The sequence below is a fragment of the Pleurodeles waltl genome, chromosome 6 (genome assembly GCF_031143425.1).
Source record: "Pleurodeles waltl isolate 20211129_DDA chromosome 6, aPleWal1.hap1.20221129, whole genome shotgun sequence".
NCBI lineage: Eukaryota > Metazoa > Chordata > Amphibia > Caudata > Salamandridae > Pleurodeles > Pleurodeles waltl.
This window is the reverse complement of record NC_090445.1, coordinates 319,262,421-319,281,340: the sequence shown is the minus strand read 5'-3', so window position 1 is coordinate 319,281,340 and position 18,920 is coordinate 319,262,421. Positions and strand designations below refer to the sequence as shown.

Here is an 18,920-nt window from a genome sequence, read left to right as displayed (position 1 = left end):
TATAGTAACACAACACTAGAATACTTATAGGCAGTTCCCCCCAACTGGAGGTAAGTACACACTAATTATATACACAATAGCAATCAGAAAAACAGCATAAAAGCAACAAGCATTGCCAATACTTAATAAAAATAGAAAGGGTCCTAGGGGAGAACCAAACCAAGAACTAAGAAAGTGGAATGTGAGATACAGTCCACCACCAAAGGATGTGCAGTTGTTAGAGGGGAGCTGGAGGAACTAGGAACCCCAAGAGGTGAGTACTAGAGTGATCCCCAGCGACCAGGAGAGCAGAGGTACTTGGTTTTCCCAAGGACTAACAGGAGGACTTAGAAAAAGGACTGTACGATAACAGGACCAGACAGGAATAAACTAAAGGTGTATTCCGACAGAAGAGGACCTGCAAAAGAAGGTGACAGAGTCAAGTCCACAATGCAGTGTCCAGTGGTGACCGGAGTCACTACCCACCCTTCTGCGGATGCAGAACCAGGTCGATGGGGAAGGAAGAAGACCAGATGTGGAGCCTCAGAGCTGAAGAGGAGTCCTTGGAGTGGTGCAGATGGTGTCCCGCGTCGGTTGTCGAGTCGCAGATGGTCAATGGTGCAGGATAACCACCAGCAAGCCTTTGCAAGAAAAGCAAAAGAACAGTTGCAAGGTTGAAGAGGACCAGCAAGGTCCTGGGGACTCGAACCAGGGAGGGGAGTCTGAGGTGACCCTCTGCAGTCGGGAGAGCCAACAGAAGCAGTTGCAGCCCCCACAGGCAACCCACTGGCAGCAGGCACAGCAAGTTGCAGTGAGACCCAGTTGGCACCCCTGAAGAGGAGTCCCACGTCGCAGGAGCAGCAGGGAGGAGACTGATTTGCAGGAAGAAGTGCTGGGGCTACACGGAGCCTGAAGATCCTTGAAGCAGGAGCAAACAAGCCTTGGTAGCTGCAAGAGTTGCGGTGCACAAGGGTACCGTCCTGCTAGGAGAGGTAAGGGCTTACCGTCTCCCAAGTTAGAAAGCTGGCAGAGAGGACCAAGGGGACCACTCCACCTGTGATGCAGGATCCATGCGGTTCCAGAGGGGAGCAGGTCCGCTCAGCCGGTCGTCATTGCAGTTGGTGCCTGCCGATGCAGGGGAGTGACTCCTTCATTCCTTCTTGCTTCTTGGTGCAGGCTGAAGTCTTGCTGACCTCGGAGGATGCACAGCTGAAGAAATGTTGCAGTTGCTAGAAGGAGCAGGAGAAACAATGTTGCAAAGTGGAGTCGTCGCTGAAGTTGCAGATTGTCAGTTCCTAAAGAGTTCAGTTGCGGTTCCAGTGGCCAGAAGATGAAGTAAACGATGCAGAGGAGTCCTGCAGGAATCTTGCATGTCGAATCTAGGGACCCACCCTCAAGGGAGTCCCTAAATAGCCCGTAAAGGGGGGTTGGTTACCTAGAAATGTGACCACCTATCAGGAGGGTTCTGTGACATCACCTGCCTGACCTGGCCATTCATATGCTCCTAGGGGCCTCGGCACATCTTGGTTTCAAGATGGCAGAATCAGGTGGCCACCTGGAGAACCTCTGGGCACCACCCCTGAGATGGAGGTGGTGACGGACAAGGGAGTGGTCACTCCCCTTTCCTTTGTCCGGTTTCGCACCAGAGCAGGGACTGGGGTCCATGAGGCTAAGTCCAACCTGCCATCCAGTCAGAAGGTTAGGGCCAATCATGACCAGTAAGGGTAAATGCCAGCCTCCCACGTTACAGCACTGTGGATAAGGCTGTGTGGGAATAGGCGCAGAGGTCACAATCCCCTAAGACCAGGAAGCTATGTCCAGAGCCCATCAAGGACCACCAGAATGCCAAATCCACACACCTCCCAGCATCAGAGTACATTTTCCAAACAAGGATCACCTGTGCCTTGACACAATCATTCCATCCAAGAACCAAGGGGCTGAAACCAAACTGCCACATAGGACTACAGAGTCTTAGACCGTACTACCACCTGTGTTCAGGAAGATTTGTCCCTTCCCCCTAGGGGAGTTTAGGCACTCAGTTTCTAGGAGGGAGGTGATCTCAGTGCCTTGGCCTTAAGTAACAGGGATCATATAAGTGAGCTTGCTTAGCCGCTTAGTTCATTTTCACCCTGTTTCCCCTCATCTACAGACCATGCCATGATTGCAACCTTGGACTCAAAGGCAGTCAGTTGGTGTTAGGAGAGAATGTGCGCTCAAACTGAGTGGTCCAAAGTGGCAGGGTGTCTTCATTGCCCTGGTTTCTGGATGGAACCAGTAATGCATGGCACTGGTGATTATCCCTACATGTTCTACCACTTGGGCCATTGAACCAAAAGACTCACAGACTCCAAATTGTCCCATGAGATCTTGCCAACCAAGGTCAGGGGTTTCCTGGGATTAGGAAGGGGGCTTGGGGATCTAGGAATCGTTAATAATTAGCTAAAGGATGATGGGGAGGTTACATTTTTTAATTGGCTCTCACCTTTCTCCTCTTCGTCATCTTTCTTCTTCCCAGTCTCCTCACCTTTCTGAAAAAAAGAAAAAAAGCCTTGAGGTGCTGTGATTGACTAGAACGTATCTCCCTTCACTGTACATTTCCCTCATCCCAGAAGAAAAAGTTTCATGGACACTTTGCTTTTCCCTTGCCACAGCCGTTCCCATTGCATGCTACTCACCGCCTCCTTCTCCTTTTTACACTTTTCCTCCTTTTCCTTCTCCTTGGCTGGGTCTGGAATGGGTATATCCAGCTCCGCTCTTAACGTTCCCAAGTCAGATAGGTTTAAGTCTCTCTCCTGGGAAGAGAAGGTCCCACAGTGTGTCAGACATTAGGTATGTGGCTACGCTGCTCAGAGGGTGGAGCTGTAAAACTGCAGAAACCTGGGAACTTTTAATACGCCTAATCTCAAGTCACTCTCTCAACCTCCCACTCTCCTTCAAAGATAAGTGTAATATTATAGAAAAACACCAGAGCTGCTTTTAGCATAAAAACTGTTTTCAGTTTCAATTTTACATTCGCGTGTAGAGTCACAAAGGTGAGCTTGTTACTTCATATTTCTTATTTTTATTAAGAACACACATGATCGTACAGAAAGCTCAATCTAAGTTTCAAAATATTACTTAAAACATCAATTAATTTAATAAAATGTCTAAATTATAATAGCATCCTAATTTAATTCATAATACTACTCGGAAAGAGGGAAAGCAGAGTGAGGAAATACAAATAGCATAGGCATTTTGTATCAGTATGTGTACATCTCTAAATAAAAATACATTTGTGTTGTTATCACACATGTTGGTATTACCATTAGACTTACAATAAAACAAATTCTCCATTTCATCTAATTAATAATTCGTTTTTTTGACAAGCCATGTTTCTTTTTTATAATATTTACATCATAGATTATCAATACCAACTGTATTCTCACCCCTACAAACTAAGGGCCCGATGTACAAAGCAATTTTGCGGTCACAAAAGACGACTTTTGCCGTTTGCGACCGCAAAATGGCCTTGTACAATGTACCCTCCTTATTCTGCGAGTCGGTATCCTGTTACCGACTCGCAAAATAGGGATTCTGTCTTGCAATTAGGAAGGGGTGTTCCAAGGGCGTCCATTCCTAACTGCAACTCACAGGCCTAATTATGATTGTTTTATGACCATGAATGCAGTTGCAAAACAATCGCAGTTAACACCAATTTCAAACTGGGGTTAACTCATTCGCAAACGGGAAGGGGTCCCCATAGGACCCCTTCACCTTTGTGAATAGTACCCCAAAAAAAATTTGACAGCAGCCGTGGTCCCACAGACCACGGACTACTCTTAAAAAAATGAAAAGAAAACTTTTTAATTTTTATTTTTGACATGCATCCAGTTTTCCTTCAAGGAAAATGTGCTGCATTTAAAAAAAAAAAAACTGCTTTATTGAAAAAGCAGTCGCAGACATGGTGGTCTGCTGACCCCCGCAGGCCACCATCCCTGTGAGTGCAGCCATTTCCATTCATATTGCAACCTGCATTATGAATATTAATGAGGCAGTTCCCTTGCAGCCCATTTGGGAATCACCAACGTGTTTCAGACACTGTTGTACATTACAGATTGCAACTCTCAGTTTGAGACTCACAATTTTTTTAAAATTTTGAGTCGCAATCTGTAATGATTGTACATCGGGCCCCAAATGTTTGTAGGAGTAAGTGGTGAGGAGTGAGGGGTGCCCGCCCCAACTGAAATGATGAAATTCAGGGAAACACACCATACCTGTCTATGTACCCCTGGAGCTTCAAAGCAGCTCCGAATTCCAGGCAGTAAAGGGAAACTATGGAGTGTATCGGAACAAGAATTACTGATTCAGCTAGTACTCATTTTTCAGTGGATCCCCAAGTTCTACTCAGAATACCCACCAGCTCCTCAGAAGCAGACTTACTTCGACTTGAGATCAAGTCTTACATTCTGCAAAGCATGTATGAAACTAACCCACAAATCAATAACTCTTCTGGAGTCTCCTGACTCCAATTCAAATTATTCTTTTTAATCAATCAATCAAAAAAAATTATAGAGTGCGCTACTCACCCATGAGGGTCTCAAGGCGCTTTTTTGGGGGGGTGGGGGTTACTGTTCGAACAGCCATGTCTTGAGTTTTTTTCTGAAGAGTAGGAGGTCTTTGGTTTGGCGGAGGTTGGTGGGGAGGGAGTTCCAGGTTATGGGGGCGAGGTAAGAGAAGGCCCTGCCTGCTATGGTGGTTCGTTGGATGCAGGGGACTGTGGCTAGTGCGAGGTCGGCTGATCAGAGGTTGCGGGTGGGAGTTCACTCTTTCGTTGCGGTAGGTCGGGCCGGTGTTGTGGAGGGATTTGTATGCGTGGATGAGGATCTTGAAAGTGATTCTCTTGTCTATGGGGAGCCAGAGAAGGGATTTGAGGTGTGGTGAGATTCATTTGTGGCGGGGAGGCCAAGGACGAGGCGTGCAGCTGTGTTCTGGATTCTCTGGAGTTTGCGTTTGAGTGTGGTGCCGCATAGAGGGCGTTACCGTAGTCTAGTCTGCTGCTGATGAGTGCATGGGTGACTGTCCTCCTGGTCTCTGGGGGAATCAATTTGAAGGATTTTTTCAGAGTGCGGACTGTGTGGAAGCAGGAGGAGGTTAGTGCATTGATTTGCTGTGTCATGGAGAGGGAGGGTTCCAGGATGCTGCCGAGGTTGCATGTGTGGTTTGCAGGAGTGGGTGCAGGGCCTAGGGCAGTGAGCCACCAAGAGTCGTCCCATAAGGTTTTGTTGGGGCCGAAGATGATGATCTCGGTTTTGTTGGAGTTAAGCTTGAGGTGGTTAGTTGTCATCCAGTTGGCGGTGTCGAGGAGAGCAGCGTGTAGGTTGGTTTTGGCGGTGGTACGGTTGTGGGTGAGAGAGAGGATGAGTTGGGTGTTGTCTGCTTAGGAGAGGATAGTGATTCCGTGTGGTCGGAGGATGTTGGCTAGGGGGATCATGTAAATGTTGAAGAGTGTGTGGCTGAGGGAGGACCCTTGGGGGACTCCGCAGATGATTTTGGTAGCGGTGGAGTGGAATGGTGGAAGGAGGACTCATTTGGTTTGGTCGGTGAGGAAGGAGGTGAGCCGTGAACTCCTGTGCTGTGGAGGCGTGTGCGGAGTGTGTGGTGACAGACAGTGTGAAAGGCTGCGGAGAGGTCTAGGAGGATGAGTGTGACGGTCTCGCCTTTGTCGACTTTGGTCCTGATGTCTTCAGTGCATGCGATGAGGGCGGTTTCCGTGCTGTGGTTCTTGCGGAACCCGGATTGTGAGGGGTCAAGAGTGTTGTTTTCTTCGAGAAAGTGGGATAGGCAGGTGTTGACTAGTTTCTCGGCAACCTTGGCGGGGAAAGGGAGGAGGGAGATGGGGCGATAGTTGGAGAGGACCTCCGGGTCGGCTTTGTTTTTGTTTAGGGGAGCAGTGATTTCTGCGTGCTTCCAGGGGTCTGGGTAGGTGGCGGAGTCGAAAGAGGAGTTGATTATGTGGCGGAGTATGGGGGCGATGGTTGCGCTGGCTTTGTTGTAGATGCAATGAGGACGGGGATCCGGAGTGGATGGAATTCATGTTTTTTTCAGTTTCTTCATGTGTGGTGGGGGCCCAGGTGGTAAGTGTGGTGGGGGGAGGGGGGAACATGAGTGGGGGTTGAGTTGGGTGAGTGAGGGGTGTGTGTGGTATGAAGCTGTTGTGGATGCCTATGATTTTGTGGTGGAAGTGGTTGGAGAGGGCGTCACATAGGGGCTGTGTGTGTGTGTGGGATCTATGATAATGGCTTTGGGTTTGGCTAGCTCTTTAATGATGGTGAAGAGTTCTTTGCTGTTTTGGGAGTTGTTGCCAAGGCGTGTCTTGTAGTGATCTCTTTTGGTGGTGCGTATGAGTTGGTGATGGGTGCGAATGGTAGTTTTGAGGGTGGAGAAGTTGGTTGTAGAGGGTTCTTGTCGCCATATTTTCTCCGCTTGGTGGCATTTGCTCTTGGAGTCTTGGAGTTTGGGGGTGAACCATGGGGCGTTCTTGATGTTGCGGTGGCGATAGTGATCCATTTAGAGAGGTTGTGTGCTCCTGCGTTGGGGTCGTTGGTGTGGGCGGGGGAGGTTGTGAGCCAATTGGGAGTTCAGGCGTTCTGTGGGGATCTTGTCCCACATACGATAGGATGTGGTGTATTGATGGTGGTGTGTGGGGGGTTTGGTGAAGGAGAAGTGGACGCAGTGGTGGTCAGTCCAGTGGAGTTCGGTGGTGTGGGTGTAGGTTATGTGTTGGCTTGAGGTGAAAATTGCACCAAGCGTGTGTCCTGCTGAGTGGGTGGGGGCGGTGACCAGTTGTTTGAGTCCGATGTTTGCTGAGGTTGTCTATGAGGGAGGCTGAGTTGTGGTCTTGAAGGTTCTCCAAGTGAAAGTTGAAATCACCGAGGAGGATGTAGTCTGTGGAGGTGAGGGCGTGCGAGCTGAGGGTGTCGGCGATGGCGTCGCAGAAGGCGGGGCGTGGTCCTGGTGGTCTGTAGATTAGTGTACCTCTGAGGGTGGAGTTGTTGTTATGTGGATTAGGAAGTACATGTGTTCTGTGCTGTCGATAGTGTCTTGGGAGCTGGTGGTGCCTTTGATGGTGTCCCTGTGTAGGATGGCGATACCACCACCTGGCCTGTTGAGGCGGTCTTTGCGTTGGAGTTTGTATCCCTTGGGGGTGGCAATGGCTATGTTGGGTTCCGAGGAGGGGTTGGTCCAGGTTTCCGTGAGGAAGGCGATGTCAGGTGAGTGTGATGTGATGAGGTCCCAGAGTTCTATGGCATGTTTGTGAAGGGAGCGGGTATTGAGGAGCAGGCAGTTGAGGTGGTTGTGGTGGGTGGTGTGGTGCATGAGGGTGTTGTTGCGGGGTGTGTTCTGGTTGTGGGGTGGTGTGCGGCAGGGCTGATTGGCGGGGGTGGGGGCAGAGCATTGAGGCTGTTGTGTTTGTTGTTGGGGGGTCACTGTGGTTGGTGTGTGGTGTGAGGGATGAGGAGCAGGAGAAATGACAGGTGTATCAGATGAAGGGGCCATGAGTGTGTGTGGGGCTGGAAAGGGTGCAGGTGGGGCTAGGGCTTGGGTTGAGTGAGTGGAGGGTGAGTAGATTTGTCTGAGGGGTCTGGCGCTGGGGGCGGTCTTGGCGCGGACGGGCGCAGATGGGCTTGCCTTTGGAGCCCCAGCGGCGCGTCCGTGCTGCGTCCGGCATAAGAAGGGAGGTGGGAGGAGGGAAGGTGGGGAAGGGGGCGGGGCCGCGGGGAGTCAGCGGCGAGGGAGAGCCGGGGAAAGAGAGGAAGATTGGATCAGGCAAAGCAGGTAATAGCCGAGGAATGAAAGAGAGCGAGATTGGATCAGGCAAAGCAGGTAAAAGCTGAGGAAAGAGAGAGAGATTGGATCAGGCAAAGCAGGTAAAATCTGGCAGCCGGGTTTAGCGGCGGAGGGGAGGGAAGTGACCAGTGATTCCAGGCATTATTTTATTTTTGAGCATGTATTTCACAAATATTTACACCCAGGCTCACTAATATAAAGAAATATTAAAATGTCAATGCTACACATTTTCATTAAACGTAAGGGTTGTTCCAGGTAAGCAATTTTACATATATGTAAACTATAAAAAGCATATCACATGACATCCCTAGAATCGCAGGTATATTAACAACCTTGTAAAATAAGCTTTGGCAAAGCTGCAATGTCTATCCTTGTCAAGCTGCGCAATATAATTCGTTTTTTTGCAAGCACATGCCACGTGGAAAAAACGATTCTAACATGCTACCACATAAATGTGGATGCCATATGCTTGCAATAAAAACAAGCATTTGCAATGCAATGGGTCTCCCGTTTGATCAAGTTAGAACTATTAGCTTTGTAAACTCCTAACCGGACTTTTCTTGCCATATAAACTGAAATGTAAAAGTTTCACATAGGTAAGACGACGGCCGCCATCAGTGCAAAGCAGACACACAAAGGGAAATAAACCTTTGCTCACAGGGAAATCTATCGGCAAAAGTGCAATTATCCAAGTAAACGGCAAAAGTGCAATTATCTATGTAACTGGCAAAAGTGCAATTACCTATGTAACAGGATCGATGTCATGCAAAGTGCTCGACTACTGCCCAGCAAGATCGTGCTGCGAAATAAAGAGAAAAAGTAGTCCAGAAACCAGACGGAAAACATCGAGCCTCGTATGTTTTCAGTAGCTCATCGGTGCACTCCAGGAGGGCTAAACACCAGAAAAGGCATGACGTATGCATGCCTTTCAATACTGAAAGCAAGCAGATTTTAAAAGGCAAGCCCGCAAACCAATGAAAGTGACCGACGTGACATGGGCGTGGTTAAAAGCCCAAAGGGGATTACAACAGGGGACTGAGCAATTTGCTCTCGCCCCTAAAAATGTTTGAAAAGCATTTACTGATCCAGCTGTTACTAATGACGTTATTTAAATAGGTCATTCAGTTGTGCCATGCATATTATTATTCGTTATTTATTATTATTAGTGAAGGAGACAAGAATAAAGACCTACGCAAACACTCATATTGCAGTAAACTACAATATTACAATGCTACTTACACACTTTACAACAGCAACTTTAAGGAAATGGAAAATAAAGAATTGTAAGCAAAATACATAGTAGTAAGATAAGAAAATTAATTTAAATAAGTGATTTTTCAATCAGCTTTGTATCTGAAAAGAAAGGAACTATTTTTAGGTGGCTGTGAACAATGAGCAAAGGCCTAATGCACTCAAAGTGAAGGTAGCCAATAGCTTAAGTAGGCTGACTTAGTGCCACATGCTGTGGTCTGCAGAAGCAAAACGTGAATGACAGTTTCAAAGACCAATAGTTGCAGCCCCCTGAACAAAAGCCCCTCGATGTATGGACATTATGTTTTTGTAGTGTGATGTGATTCTGTTGGCTTTGCAATCCAAGACGGATGAGAGACCTCTTGAAAATGGATCATTCTGTGTGTTGTTGATTGTCCGATCCCTTTAGTTTTGGGAAGTGGTAGTGTCAAATTAGGGCCAGATTTCATCGATGTCACTAAGTGCCTGCACGCTTGTACAGAACTATTGCTGGTCTCTCTGTCTAGCTTCCTGAGGTTCACTCTTTTTGAATTTATGCTGAAAGTGTTATGTTATTGTACATCTGTCTACAACAAACTTTTGTTCATCCTTTTTTTCCCATTTTGTTTTTCGCTATTAATAAATTCATGTGATGGCTTAAAGTTGGCAAGTTAATAAGGTTCTTATGATTCATTGCTCTATTCAATTCCTTGCAATAGTATTTTATTTGCGATCCTTTGTGAGATATGAAGGACTGATCTGTTTGCTGTGTTGCTTTAGATACACAATATATCTTAAACAATAAAATAATAAAGAGCTAATTAAAAATATGTATGATCCTATCCCACGGGAAGAGATATTACGTATTCAAAGAGACAAATGCTTCTCTAACCACATTTTGATGCTACCCCGCAATAGGGGTGAACATCTTTTTAGAATACTATTGGGAAGCACACCTTTGTTTCACCTCCGAATGGGTAGTGCGGGAAAGCGACAAGCACTGGTTCCACATGGACTGGGGGGTGGCTTGCCACTCCCTGCGTGACTCAGCATGGCTTCCCAAACATGCGAGACCTCGCAGCGCTTAAATGGCCACTCCTACAAAAACCGTACCTGAGATTTGGGATTCCGTAGCACAAAAACAAGGCCTTGCCACATTCCATCCCCGAACACACCTCTGGTGCTCAAACCCAATTTTGTCCCAGCCTTACAACCCAATTCCTATGGACACTGGCAGAAAGCGGACTGTTGTACCCTCCAGGATCTGTTTTCTGGGGACTCTATTAAAACATATGACTAATGCAGACAGGAATATAAACTACCAGAAGCAACGAGGCTTCAATACTACCATCTCTGCCACTGGGCCCTTCTTCCTGGTAACAAACAGGGGGCTACGCGTAAGCTGACCACCTTTGAATCCTTAGTCAGGTCATACTCTGGGTCTCGGGGAATCATCTCCTGCACATATCAGTTTTACAAAATTCATGCCCGATCACATTCATCCCTACCAGGCCCAATGGCACCGGGACCTAAGCAGATAACTCCACATTAAGCAGTGGGAACAACTCTGGACAGATGTCCCCAAAAACCTTAAAAATATACCTCAAAGGGAAACAGCATATAAAGTCATGACACACTGGTATCTCAGCCCCACTCATCTTCATACGTTTTTTCCCTCATCATCTACCCTGTGCTGGCGATGTACTGCAACTCATGGGGACTTCTTACGCATCTGGTGCACATGCCCTTGCAATACCACCTTTTAGAAGGAGAAAATTAGCCATATTAAAGGAACCATAGGCTACCCCCTCCCAGACACCCCTGAATCAACACTTTTAGGGCTCAGACCCGATCCCTCCGCCATATGACACACAGGGAATGGTGGCTAATTTCCCACATATTGGGCCCTGCCAAACGTATTGCAATCTATTGGAAACAATGCATCGCACCCCCCATCTTTCTATGGTTCACACGGCTCTGGCAGGTTGTCACCATGGAACTCCTTGCTCATAAATTAACACGCACTGAGGGGGACTTAACCAGGACGTGGTGGCCACTAATTGAATATTTCTCTAAATTGGAATACTTATGCTTTACACCCTCACCCCTCAAAACACTCCAGCTCTTTGAAGCAGCCCCCACCGTTGGCTTAGGCACTTGAAATCCATACAGGCCTCCCACACTCCATCCGTCTTACGCAGCCTTTCAAAAGACTCATTGATGCAAGGACCGAACATCGGAAGCATTAAGTCTTCTGACCCTCACATTTACAGCGTGCAACTGTTATTTGTTTCTATGCCTTTTAATTTTTCTACGACTTTGAGAGACTCACTATCTAAGATGGATGCTCATGCCCCCCCACCCCACCCCATGTACCACCGCAAGTTGAGGTAATACTGTGATATTAGAATATGCTTGTGATCCAGACTAGATTGAGGGGCAATTATATCTGAACATGGTGGGCTGAAAGCTCATCACATGATTGTTTATCTGTTATGTTGTTGTTTTTGTTGATAAAGGTATGAACCATTTACTCTGGTGATTTTTTCTATGCATCCTGATTAATGTATGATGGGATTGATGTATGTCATTATAAATAACAATCCTGTTTAAATTTCTCTAATGTATTATGATATTGTATCCTCAATAAAAATGGTTTAGAATTAAAAAAAAGATGGCTGCTCTTGCCTGGGCGCGACACTCGGTCAGCAGGCATCCAGATGGGACTATGTTTTGGATATTGCGATTAAATATGGGTGAGGACCCCTTCTTTGCTATGTTTGTTTTGATGACCTTGCTTCATTGAAGGCGTAATCACTATATTGTCTCTATCTAAAAATGTTAAGAGATATTTTTTTTAAATTATGCACATTACATACGATTTAAAAGAAAAAAAAAAAAGCAATGGTCAAGAAACCTAAAAAAAAAAGAAAGAAATCATCCGCCCCGTAGAAATTAAAGAAGTTCCACAGTCATGAAAGATCCAAACCTGGCCCCCATTTTATGTGAATTCCATTAACAATGTATTTGAGCTTTCCATTCCTTCTACACCAAAAGTTTATCATAGATTAAACTTCTTAAGAACCAAGATCTCTTCTTAGCAGGCCAATTTCAAGAAATGGGCAAAAGGTTTACAATTATTATCGAATCTGGTTTGTAACAATTGTTTGCATATAGAAGGCAATTCAACATGTTTGCCCTCACCCATTTACTAAACCAAGTATCCTGTTCAACAATTTATTGTTAATGGGTGTCAGATACAAAGGTTGCTCTAATATTCCTAAACATAAACAAACATCAAGGTCAGATAATCCATATTCCCTCCCCCTTCTTGCAAAAGGGCTGACTACGCTGTAGGTGTCGAAAATAATATTTTCTAGTCATTTGCTTTTTTTTCTAATTGAACACGTTACTATTAATCCTAATATGTGGATTATTCCTCAAAGGAGTGGATTTACAACTATCCAAGTCAACAACTACTTTTCTTTGCTAATTCCCTCAGGATAATATGATGACATTCAGATGGACGATTATATTTCCAGATCGGACAGTACATTTAGGGACTACTCAATAAAACACTAGGTTTATTTACCCAATGATTATCAACAAATACCCAATGAGGTCTCTGACCGAGGCGTTTATCAAATGAGATTCCAAATTGTTGGAATGTAAATGCTTTATAGTAGTTTTCCAGGCATGGAAACCCAGCCTTCTCTAAGAACTGTTTGCTCCAAATGCTTTTTCTATTTGTCTGCACTTAGATGACAGGCATTTTATGATTAGGTTTGTCAACACATTTATGAACCAAGGACAAACGAACATTATTTTTGAGCTCACCCTTTCTCTAATCTAATCTTTTTTGTTTGTACTAACAGGAGTTCCATATTTAATTTCAGAATAATTGTCACACCCATTAGTACCCAAATGACATACTTAGTGTCTTCCCTTTTCAGTAAGAAATGAAATCTTTCCATTTTTGGACAGGGAATCCCTTGTGTGACTGCAGAGTGTGCTTCCCAGAAGAAGTACTGGAACAGGTTACTTGTGTGCACAACACAGACAGTAAGCCTGGAAAGACTAAGGGCCAGATGTAGGAAGAAAACATTTTGAGAGGTACAAATTGCGAGTACTAGCGACTCGCAATTTGCACTTCGCAAAACGTTATGCAGAAAGGTGTCTCAGACACCTTCTGCGACTCGCTATGCTAGCGAGTCTAGGCACTCACGGGGATGGTGGCCTGCTGGAGACAGCAGACCACCATGTCCGTGACTGCTTTTCAATAAAGCAGTTTTTTTTTCTTCTCTTTGCAGCCCGTTTTCCTTAAAGGAAAACGAGCCGCAAAAAGAAAAATTACCGAAACCTTTTAGTTTCGGTTTTTTCAGAGTAGGCAGTGGTCCATAGGACCACTGCCTGCTCTGAAAAAATATTTTTTTTTGCATTCACAAACGGGAAGGGGTCCCCTGGGGGCCCCTTCTTGTTTGCGAATGAGTTACCATCCACTTCAAGTGGATGGTAACTGCGAGTTGATTTGAGACTGCTTTCGCGGTCACAAATCAACTCTACATCGCGATGCGGTCGCAAATAGGAAGGGAACACCCCTTCCTATTTGCGAGTCGTAAGGGCTTTTGCGACTCGCAAATGGCGTTTTTCGCCATCTGCGAGGCGCAAAAGCCTTCCTACATCTGGCCCTAAATGTTCAAAGAACTTGCTGTGCGGGCTTGCGTAAGCCAGAAAGCACACACTGGCTACAGAGCACCCTGCTGCCTCCTTTGACGAGTGTGTGCACTTGTCGCGCTTCGGCGCTGTTGGTGTCAGATTGCCCTACACTGGCAACTGAATAAAAGTAACCAACTATATGACTATATTGACACTGCCGTTTCGATTCAGGAAGTTATTCAAATGCTAGCAACCAGCCAAGGCCCTGGCTACTCTTCCCCAAGTACAGCACTGCCTACCACATCCAGAGCTGGAGAGTCTCTGATGAACGACTAGGCGCCTCCAGGAAGACAAGACGTGCACTTAGGTGACTATTAACACCGTGTGGGCTGATATGGTTCTTTCAGCACGGAAGACATTTGTTTTCCTTTGTCAGAAACAAACCCAACGTGGGTGTTGGTTGCTGAAAACGAAAAACCCAGTGGTTGCGCCACAAAGGGAGTGTTCCTGCCAGGTATGCCACGTCATATATGGGCACGGTAATCTCATGCACCCGGGGGCCAGTGGCAGATTAGATGTAAAATGAGCCGGTGGAGTCCTGAGGCTCCAGTAGTGGAAACCCTGAGGTCCCCACACCTCACATGGAGTGGGGCAACATCAGGTTCACAGTGCTTTATGGCGGTGCCCCCATCCCACCAAAATGAAAATGAGACTCGATCTATTAGCTAGATCACTCTGACTGATAATCTGTTAGCACTGAGTAGAAAGTGGACAGAGGAGGCTGGTGATTCACTGACTATAGGGGAGCTTTCTACCTCCTTAGATGCATCACTCCTAAAAACTTGTCAGTTTAAGCTACATTACAATGCTATTTGTAGATTATACTCACCACCCAAGAGGATGGCTAAATGGTGTGACTCAAGGTTCACTGGCCTGTCAGAAATATGGTCTAGACGGGGTGATATAATATTATTGAAAGCTGGTCACTTGCCCTGCTATAAAAATCTTCAGGAACAACATATTTGTAAGTAGTATCTGGTGACTCGTTTACTTTTTGTGCTTTCTTGAGTTTTTTTCTACACTCTTGCTATAATCATTATCATCACTATTACTCACATTAGCACTTCATTAGTTTTTCCAGCAGTATTGTACTTTCCATTGTCACTGCAATCATTATTGTTAGTTTCACTTTCAATATTGTAATTTATCGTGTTTTCATTGTTAATTATGCTATTCACATTTTTGTAATTTCTGCAGTGAAAGTATTGCCATTGTTCCACTTTGCGGCTTCATCACCATCACCTCAAAATGAAAGAAATTAAACCCCGATTACAGCTGGTCCAACTAACTGTGATATGTGCTTTCGCTCATGTTAACGCACATATGGCAATTCCAAATATCGTGCTAAGCACAGCTCCCCCTTCCGCCCCCCACGCATTTCAAAACGAGAAAATCTGCCGAAAGTTACCGGAGGAAAAATGAAACATTCCCGCTCAATAACCACCTTAAGCACCAAAATCATCATTTTATGACCATTCACCCAGCAGTAATTGTGGTGGGTGCTATTTATCGCACCCCAAAAATCCAGATACTGCAGCGTTGCAATGTATCGTTAAAATGCGCAGCCTTTTCTGGCCCAACCGTGAGTGGAGCCTGGGAGTAGTAAAGTAGCTAAATGGGAGTAACGGTGATTCTGCAGCTGTCATTTCCTAAAGGCGAATTAAAAGCTTTGGAAATAAATGCTGCGAAAATCTAAGGTTTAGAAATTTTTTAACAAGAATAACAGCACCCGGGCCAAATCCAAAACAATCAGGCACAACAAAGAATATCATTTAAGATGCAGAGGACCCATTTCTAATCACTCGAGGTTTCATTTTCATTCAGTTAATACACACAATATTCGAACATTTCTGTTTAAAATAAAAATATTCGACCAAATCGCTATTCAAAGAATTGTTCAGATTTACTCGCCACAACACACAAAGTATCACCTGCCTGGTAACTAACAAGGTTTTTTTTTTATCCTCTGACAGTTACCCAGCCTATAAAAAACGGCTTCTTCTTTTTTGTTAGACCGTGACCCACTCTAATAGTGGCATGCTTCATTATCAGTTCTTACCTGGGCCCTGAAAACAAGGATGAGCTCATCCATATTTTAAGAATTCCTTGAGATATTGTGAACCGGGTTCCTCGACAGATAATAAAAATTACCTCAAACCAACCAATATATTCCTTTATTAGTGGCTATTTGGATGGTGTTTGGGATATAATAGTCCTACTACCCTAATTCCTGGTTGACACGTTTCAGCCCTAAGGCAGATGGCAACTGGGCCCAGGGCTTTCATCAGGACAAACCCACTGCCACAAAACTTATTTTACAACTTTCAAAAACATGCAACCCAGTCAAGAATGCAAGGTGAGATATTGCTTGCCTACTGATTGCTGTATTTGGACTTGTCTCCTGTGTTTGGGAAAAACATAAATTCAGATTGTTACAGCCACGGTGAAATAAACAACATTCACATGTACTCAACATATGGTGACTGGTTGAGGTATACATACTCATTCGTAATCCATGCCACAAGACATTAGTGCTGACATATCACTCTGATATGAATGTAAGCATGCACTTGACATTTATTTCTTTAAAAAAGTGTCTGCCACATACAGTCCCCATGCCACGCCAACTGTGTGATTGTCTCATGACCACAAACCAAGCTTAGTCAATCTGATGTCCCATCTTTTTTTTACACACAGGTGTTACACAGAACCCGGATCCTATTAGGGAATCCTATATTGCTGCTTGGGAAGAGGGGGAATTAGGGTGAAAGAAAGACCTGAGAAGGGGATAAAAAGGGCTTAAATCTGCTTATAGAGCCTCCACCGAAAGGCTCTGAGGGAGTTTCTGTGACCAAATCCATAAAGAACTTTGTGGACAGACACTTTGAAAGGAAATCACCCCAATTGCTAAACAAGCAGGGACTAATAGAATTGAAGAATCTGATGGTGTAACTTTGGAGTTAAGTCTGCCAACGATATGCATGGAAGTCAAAATGAATTCCATATTGAATCCAGAATATCACCGTCCCCGAGGCTTTTTTCACCATTTGAGGTCGGAGGGCAGTATGAAGCAGAAAAGGAATGGGGATATGGAAAAAAGGATACACTAAAGGGGACATCGCTGAGAGTGTTGGGGGGGGTGAGGTGTTAGATGGGCAGGGCTCAGAAGTTGGGAAAAGATCCTTAGATGGAGCAGGGCAGAACTACACTACAAATGTAAATTTTAATGAATCACCCACAGTGTCCATGATAGATATAATGTTGATTTTGCAGAAGACCTTGCATGGGTTGCTGGAGTTATCAGTAGTATGAGTAGTAAGTCATGATATTTTGAAAGTACAGCGTGATCAATTTCAGGTAATTGTGAGTGAATTAAAACAGATATAGGTCCTTTTGCCAACCACGGTTAGCCCTATGGAAGGAAATAGGCAGGACGCTGAAGTCCCAAGTAGGGCAGGAGTGGCTTTGAGTTTGGTCGGGCCACAGAGTGTTTATGTCTCCACGCAGCCAATGCTTTTCAAGAAGTTGAGGGAATCGACCAACTATAAACAGTTCATACCCAGGATAAAAAGAGTGATGAGAGGGAAGGGAGTAAGAACAAACCCCGTTCAAACAAAGGTATCTGGTCCAGGAGTTGGGATTAAAGGCAACAAAAAAAAAAAGTGAACAAATTACAGTAAATCAGAGAGAAACTAGAAGGACTAAGAAGTCAGAAGAGGAGGGTAGGAGCTCTCCGGGAGAATTATAATGATGGGGCTATGCAATACCCATGCCAAGAAGCTACGGGGAAGGGTAAACAAGGAGAAGTAAGGAAAGCTACAAAAATGCAGGGGGTTTAGAAAGGGGGCCTGGTGAAAAAAGGAAAGGGAAGATAGTGGGTGAAGGGGTAAGTCTACCACTACAATAACTGGCAAACTGGTTGGAAGTGACCTTTGGTTGTATTTAGAACCAGCACAAAACGAGAAAAAAGGAAAACGTATTAGAACAATAGTCACTCTAAATCGATCTAATTTATTGTTTGCCTTCTCCAAGTGTCCCAGTCTGAATGAATTAGGGACAAAGATCTTAGACAGGTGGGCTTTATAAAAAACAAGGAAGGGGAGGATGTAACTAAAATCTTGCTGTATTCAGGTCTGGTAAGGTCTATGATCTTAAATGCTGAAAATGAAGTGCAAAAGGAAGGTATCAGGATAGTCCTGAGATGAGAAACACTGGAGGCCAAAACCCAGAATAATCTGTTCCTCAGATATCAAGCAGGGCTGGGACCAAGACAAGTGAGGCTGACGGGAAAGGGTTATGTGCATCCCCCCTTCAGAGGTTAAGAAAGATGGGAATAGGTATGCAATTGTAGCTTCACCCGATTACAGGGGTGAGGAATGTATGAGTGATGTTGATTAGGATTCAAGGTTGTCGCACAGGCTAGGGATATTACCTTGGAATATTAATGGATTAATGAGTACGATACAGTTTGAAAGCTTTGGCAAAGTGGTAAAGTCACATGAGATTGTGTGTATGCAGGAGACCTGGCTGTGCGATGACACCTATGTATTTGAAGGTTTTGTGCAGGTAAATAGGGTTGCTAATGGAAGCCAACAAGGTTGTCCTCCTGTGGGTTTAATAACCCTAATTTCTACGAAAATAGCAAAGAAGGTAGTCACAGTAGAAGTGAAATGTAAATGGTTGATGGATTGTAGAGTGAGACTTCTGGACATGGATCTGGATGGGAGATGCGACCACGTGATAGTAGTTAATGTATTTGTAAAAGATGTCAGAGGGGATGAGTATTCCCAAGAACTAGGTGGTTTCAAGGAGGACGTAGATTCATTGTGTGCTATGCTTCGTAAATAATTTTTTATTAAGGCAGGGGATTTTAACCATAAGTTAAAACCCAGTAGAACTGGCTGAAAGAGATATTTTTGGCACATAATGTAAATTATGCCTGCTTTCCGATAATTAATAGCGAGGCCTGAGATGAGGCATTTAACAAATATTTGGGTGCTATGGTTCTGTTTTGTATTAATAGAAGGATGGAGCATGATTGTCCAGCTAATCGAACTTTTAAGTACGGGGCACAGCCTTGCCCAATTGATTACATCTCCATGCATGTGTGGAACTTCGATAAAATTAGGACTTTCTGTGTGGGGCATGAAGATGGAAGTAACCATTAT

General features: G+C 44.9%; 1 protein-coding gene across 1 annotated transcript in view; it reads right to left on the bottom strand.

Moving 5' to 3' along the window:
- Positions 1-18,920, bottom strand: part of PSME1 (proteasome activator subunit 1) — a 96,686-nt gene that overhangs the window by 35,181 nt on the left and 42,585 nt on the right. The window contains exons 4-5 of the mRNA XM_069238132.1: positions 2,655-2,771; positions 2,462-2,507 (exon numbers count right to left, since the gene is read on the bottom strand). Coding sequence (XP_069094233.1) covers positions 2,462-2,507; positions 2,655-2,771 — 163 coding nt within the window. The remainder of the gene's footprint in view (positions 1-2,461; positions 2,508-2,654; positions 2,772-18,920) is intronic.